Here is a 6,398-nt window from a genome sequence, read left to right as displayed (position 1 = left end):
AATAGATGCAATATTTGACTAATAATTTTTTCTTTTTTCTTCTTTTCCCATTCTCAGATATTAGATTATTTTTCAACTTTACTTTGAAACCATTAACATAATGTTTGTCTTCTCTCTTTTGAGTGTTTATTGCCATCTAGTCCTAGTTAAGAATTTAGCTCCAGCCCTATTAATGTACTGCTGAAGAAGCTGAACAAGTTCTTCAGGATAACTACAAACTTCCAGGCAGATGTCGCCAGGACAAATATCTGCAGGATGCTAATCCTCAAGGACACTGATGTGAGTGATCAACCTAGCAGTCATCCTGCATCTGTTATAAATGGTGTCAAAACAAATATACATTTAAATTTGATATATACAATATTTTACTGATATTTTTACTAGTTTTCTCCAGTTGGTTTGTTTCAGCAGCAGATAAAGAACCACCAGGAACAGGTTGCTGCATCTTTTGTCATGTAAGTAAATTTTTATTTAATGTATTATTTATTATTTATTCATGCATCAAGCTAAAGTCATTAGTAATTTCATAAAGTGTGCTTTTTTCCAAAAATATGTATACATGTTAAATAATAACATATGGCATCACATTACTGCCATACATTTATTTTTAACAAAACGTTCTACAAAAAAAGTAAAATAGTGCTCTTAGGTTAACTCTTGTTTTGTTCACATATTTATATAAATATTTACATTTTAATAGTTGTTTTTTTCAAGGAACAGAAAGCAGTCAGACTTGGACAGTGGAAGGAGCAGCCGATCAAAAATCAGCAGAGCTATGCTGGTGCCTCTTAGGAGATTAATTTGTCCATAATTTTCTATAATATCTACTTAATGTTCTGTGGAGTTTGAATTGGTCAATGTTCTGTTTTATAAAATTATACAGTATATTTTTATGGTCAGTAGTTTGGGGTCAGAATTGTTTGCACTTTTTGTAGCCTTCCCTTCATCAAGGGTGCATTGAATTGATAAAAAGTGGCAGTAAAATCTTTTACACTGTTGCACAAAACATTTTATTTGAATCAAAATTCTGCTCTATTCTAAGTATCCTGAAAAATATCCATTTATTTCAATAAATGATGCAACACAACTGTTTCCAACATCCTAAAAATGCTTCTTAAGGATCAAAACAGCATGTTTTAGTAAGTTCTGTTGTATTCTATTGTATGCATTGTATTTTTGATATTCAGCCAGTGTTTGTGGGTCTGGTGGACTCAAGTGTTAGTGGCACTTGGTGCAGTTTTTGGGTTTTTAATTAAAAAAAGATGTTAAAATAATCAGCACTGTTTACTTCATTTCAATTACAAGCAATGTAAACAGCATTTGCCCTTTATCTTTGATAGATCATATTTATAAATTAAAATGCTACAGCCTTGTGCGAGAATGGAAGGGGCAGAAACACTTGCACTCGCATTACACTCACACTCTTACAGACTCTCTCTCTCTCTCTCTCTCTCGCTCTCTCTCGCTCTCTCGCGCACACACACCAACATACACACACATCAAGGAGAACAGAGTTAAGGTAACCCATCTATGTAATATAAGTGTGTGTTTGTGTTCAGTTATATGTTATAAGAAAATGAGCCAAGGCTAACGAATCTGAGCTAGAAAAAATAATAGTATTTTTTGATAGACCCGAATACCATACAAGATTTAATTGAACCCCTAATAATCATAAAAACAGTCATAATAAAAAATAGGTTTTAGCGTTGTGATTGCATTTTTTATCAAGAGCTTGAACCCTATAGCAACGTTCAAATTCCTATACCGTGTTTTAGCCCATGCTTGGTTACAGATTTAGGGAGGTTTCCAGCACCCACAAAGCATCGTAAGCCTAAATTCATTGTAGTTCTATTGTGTTCAGTAGGCTTACGACGTACTATGATGCGCTGTACTTAATCATGCTTTTGGGAAACGCAGCCCTTGTTGAGCAAGGTCACTATAATGGCATTGACTGGGTTTCTGGTTAAACGCCGTTATCAGGTACTTTACATAAGTCAAATTCAAATAAACAATGAGACATGATTGAAAAATTCTTCATATATGTCCACATTACACATACACACAGAGAGATTGGAAACAACAAAACATTTTGAATGTGAATAGACGAACATGGGCTACTGCATTTACAAAAAACAACAAAAAAACTATAACGACAAATAACATGCACGCACACGACACACACATTTGAAATCGTTAATTAATACACAATTAAGTTGAATTTACATACAGTGTTTTCAAAGATTCCGATTCACCACATTCCCTCACCCCATGTGTATCTGAGAATATCTGTGTGCACTTGGGTGTAGTTTCTATGCAAGCGTGTACACTTTAGTGAGGTGCGTGTGCAGCAGCAGCGACAGATGGCGGGCTCCTCTTCCCTCGGGAAGGCAATCTCTACGAATGCGAGCGCGTGTCAATCACCCGCTCTCATGTGATGGCTCCTGCCAGTGACGTGCCCACCATATGGCCTGGCATCAGAGCAGGTATGTAACGCTGCCTGCTAGGGATGCCACACCGTCTCGCTGCAGTCCGGAGAAAGGATAACTCGTACCGGATCACAGACAATTGAGCTTTTCTTCTTTTTAATCTTCTTAGTGTAGTAGGTAACTAGCGTGAAGATGGTGTAGACGAACGCGCCCTCACCCGTAGAGCACCATAAACTAGGTGAGTTTTTCGAACGCGACAGAATACATAATAGAATATTGTAACAATTTCTAATAATTATTTAAAAGAGGATGTCAACTGATGGTGGTTCAATTTATTTGATGTGCGTTTTTATATATTAGATATTCACCATGAGTGTTGCTTTATTCGTTTTTATAGCTAGATATTTTTTCTATACCCTATCATGCGTTATAATTAAAACAGCCGTATGTTAGTCTACATATGAGAACGAAAATTTGAATCGTCTCGTTCAGAACAGATGTCATATCGAAATAGCTACAGTTTATAAGCAAATTCAGACATATTTTAGAAAACATTTATGAGAATGTTTTGTGGATAGTGCTGTGTTGAATATATTATGTTTTGCCCATTTAAACCATTATAAAACATTTACAACAGGCAATCTATTTAGTAGCCTCTTTTTTACATTTTCAACGACTTTTGATGAGATGATTTACATCGAGCTACTAATAATGCAAGCATTTTTTGAGAAGGTCTTCTGGTAACGTCCCCATTTTAACATTATGCAGGCATTGCTACCTATGATATCACATAACAATAGTTTACATGGTATAATACACACAGTAATACAATTTTGTTCATTAATAAGCGTTTACAGACAAAAACACCAGACGGTCAGAATTATTTAGTTATTTATTTTCCATTACATTGGAAAGTTTATTTTATTGCATTAAGTGGTGTTATAATGAATACAAATTATCTTATTATCTTAGTTTTTGTTTTATTTATACTATGGTTATTTAACACGATTAGAATGGAAAGGGGGGACAGGAGGGATAACGAAAATAATTTTAGAATCTATTCATGGGTTGCATTTCAGGGATCTCGCCCTCATAAGAGGAGACGGGAATTGGCTATTGTGGTCATAATCAAAAAGTTATTACAATTTAATATTAGATTAGCTTTACCATTACAACTTTTATTTCGTTTCGTTTTCCTTTTTATGTTAGCACCATTTGAAAAGTTTTTTTTTTTTTTTTTTTTTTTTTTTTTTTTTTTCCCCCTGAATGTGCTGGAATGCCGCCAGAATGAAGATAGAAATGAAAGGGTGAAGAGGGTACCCGCTGCTCAAAATGCCCCCCTGAGACCCAAAGACAGGGGCCGCGTGCGAGGGCCTGCTGTGAGGGGCCAGCATGACTAGAAAAACTGGGAATTGGGGAGTGAGGCCGTCTGGCGATGTCTGTCTCTCTTCCTGAAATAAAATATAATTTTATATTTGTCGTCTTCTACGATACTCTTAGCTTTCTGAAAATTATGACATCGTGATATAGCCTACTCATATATACCAAGTAAATGACGTTTTTACTCTTCGTTTTTAAAATAGTTCGTTTCAATCGTTATCTACTTCGTTAACGGCAAAGCACATTAGCTGTACATTTCGCTGATGTCATAATTATTTCAAACCACATTTGTGCTGTGCACAATTTGTACGGCAGATTTTAATAATTAAAACGTGTTTCTATGTTTCAGTGCCGCTGCAATGCTGACTAGATTATTCAACGAACATTCACTGCTTCCGGACATGCAGAAGTTCGGGGGCTGGGTGGATGACAGCGGGAGCGAGGACTCCAAAATCAAGGACGAGGAGCAGGAGCGCTGTCGCCTAGGCGACGAGGACTTGGATGAGGGCGATGTGAAAGACGGGAGCAGCCTGGCTCAGTCGGAAATTGCAGGGGAGGAGGACGATGATGAGGATGTTGATGAAGATGATTGTGGAGATGATGGGGACGAAGACAGGCCCAAAAAACGTGGGCCAAAAAAACGCAAAATGACACCGGCTAGGTTAGAGCGCTCGAAAGTTCGGCGCCAAAAAGCTAACGCCAGAGAGCGCACGCGCATGCACGATCTAAATTCAGCACTGGACAATCTACGCAAGGTTGTACCATGCTATTCAAAAACTCAAAAACTCTCCAAAATTGAAACGTTAAGGTTGGCGAAGAACTACATTTGGGCGCTGTCAGAAATCCTGCGGAATGGGAAGAGACCGGACGTGGTTTCGTATGTACAGACACTGTGCAAAGGCCTCTCCCAACCCACGACCAATCTGGTGGCTGGGTGCCTCCAACTTAACTCAAGGAATTTTCTAACGGAACAATGTCAAGAAGGAGCGCGCTTTCACGTGCCTAACCCGTCGTTCTCCATGCATGCATATCCATACCAGTGTTCCCGTTTATCAAGCACACACTGTCAGTCAGGATCCAGTACACATAACCTTCGAAATCATTCTTTCTGTTCGGCCTATGAGGCTTTGTACACTGAAGGCACGTCCCCAGAATACAACAGCCCAGATTACGAGAGTCACCACAGCCCCCCGGTGTGTGTAAATGGTAACTTTGCTTTAAGACAACAGGAATCACTGTCACCGGACGCGGACAGAGGTTATCAATATTCTGTGCATTACACAAATCTGCATGGCCCACGTTCCTCCGCTGCTCATGGTCTTGCTTACGGCCCATCAGGAACTCGCAGCGCTCACTCAGAGAACCTTCCACCGTTTCATGATGTACACTTGCACCACGATCGGGCGCCTGCATACGAGGAACTCAACGCCTTTTTCCACAATTAGCAGTTTTTTCCGTGTTAGTTAAAAATAGAAAAAAGACACGGAAAAGGAAAAGACTTTCCACGCACAAAAGATTAATTAATTTAGTAGTAATGTTTTACATTATTGGACAATAATCTTGATTTTATATATATATATATATATATATATATATATATATATATATATATATATATATATATATATATATATATATATAATTACATAATGAACATTAATGGACAAAATATGTATAAAATAACTGAATGACTAATTAACTGAATGAACAACTAATTCAACTGCTCAAACATTTTACGAAGTAGGAGTGTTATTTCTGATGGATTCTAATGTTGGAAAAACAGTGAATATATTATGTAATAACGCCAAATTGTTTAATGAAGTTTCATGATCAAATAAATAAAGACGCATAATATTCCAGAATCATCTGGGGATGTCATTTCCCATTGGGAATTGGTCAGACAGAAAATTTACAAATATATTAATTCAAGAATAAACAAACAGTACACCCAGGAAAGTTTCACAAATAATGAAATCGAAAAATAAATGGAATTTAAAAAAAAAGGAAAGGAAATATCAGTGAAATTCCATCTAATTGTATAGTTACATAATTTTGTAACTATGTAAGTATATTACAATAGCCCCTGGGGTGAGATCAAATGCAAAGCGGTTGAAGGACAAATATCAATAGAACGTATCGATATTAAAGATAAATTCTTTAAATACACACACATACGCACACACACACATTAGGTTTGTATACACACTTACGCAAGAAACAGCATTTGAAAAAGTTCTATCAGCATTCTCTATGACCTATCATCATTTGTGGGCAGATCGTTATTATTATTATTATTATTATTATTATTATTATTATTATTATTATTAGCAGTAGTAGTAGTAATATTATTAGACAATGACAATTTCATACCATATATATATATATATACACACACACACACACACACACACACACACACACACACATTCTATTTATATGAACGTTGGAGTATACCATGACAGTTCCACTTTATGAATAAATAAAATTATTAGTTAATGCATTTTACTTTGACACTTTGTACATTACGTTTGGAATTTAGATAGCATGAATATGTTCTATTTATTAACAGTTTAATTGAAAAGATTCTATGTG

At 36.3% G+C, this 6,398-nt stretch overlaps 1 protein-coding gene across 1 annotated transcript; it reads left to right on the top strand.

The window, feature by feature from the left end:
- The first annotated feature begins 1,502 nt into the window (after positions 1 to 1,502).
- On the top strand, positions 1,503 to 5,668 carry neurod2 (neuronal differentiation 2). The gene is made up of 3 exons (XM_043253059.1): positions 1,503 to 2,483; positions 2,596 to 2,664; positions 4,156 to 5,668. Exon 3 carries the CDS (start codon positions 4,166 to 4,168, stop codon positions 5,249 to 5,251), a length of 1,086 nt encoding a protein of 361 aa, XP_043108994.1. The 5' UTR covers positions 1,503 to 2,483; positions 2,596 to 2,664; positions 4,156 to 4,165; the 3' UTR covers positions 5,252 to 5,668.
- Positions 5,669 to 6,398: the final 730 nt, after the last annotated feature.

This window comes from Puntigrus tetrazona, chromosome 12 (assembly GCF_018831695.1).
Source record: "Puntigrus tetrazona isolate hp1 chromosome 12, ASM1883169v1, whole genome shotgun sequence".
Taxonomy (NCBI): domain Eukaryota; kingdom Metazoa; phylum Chordata; class Actinopteri; order Cypriniformes; family Cyprinidae; genus Puntigrus; species Puntigrus tetrazona.
The sequence above is the reverse complement of the archived record's forward strand: the minus strand, read 5'-3'. Positions and strand labels throughout refer to the sequence as shown.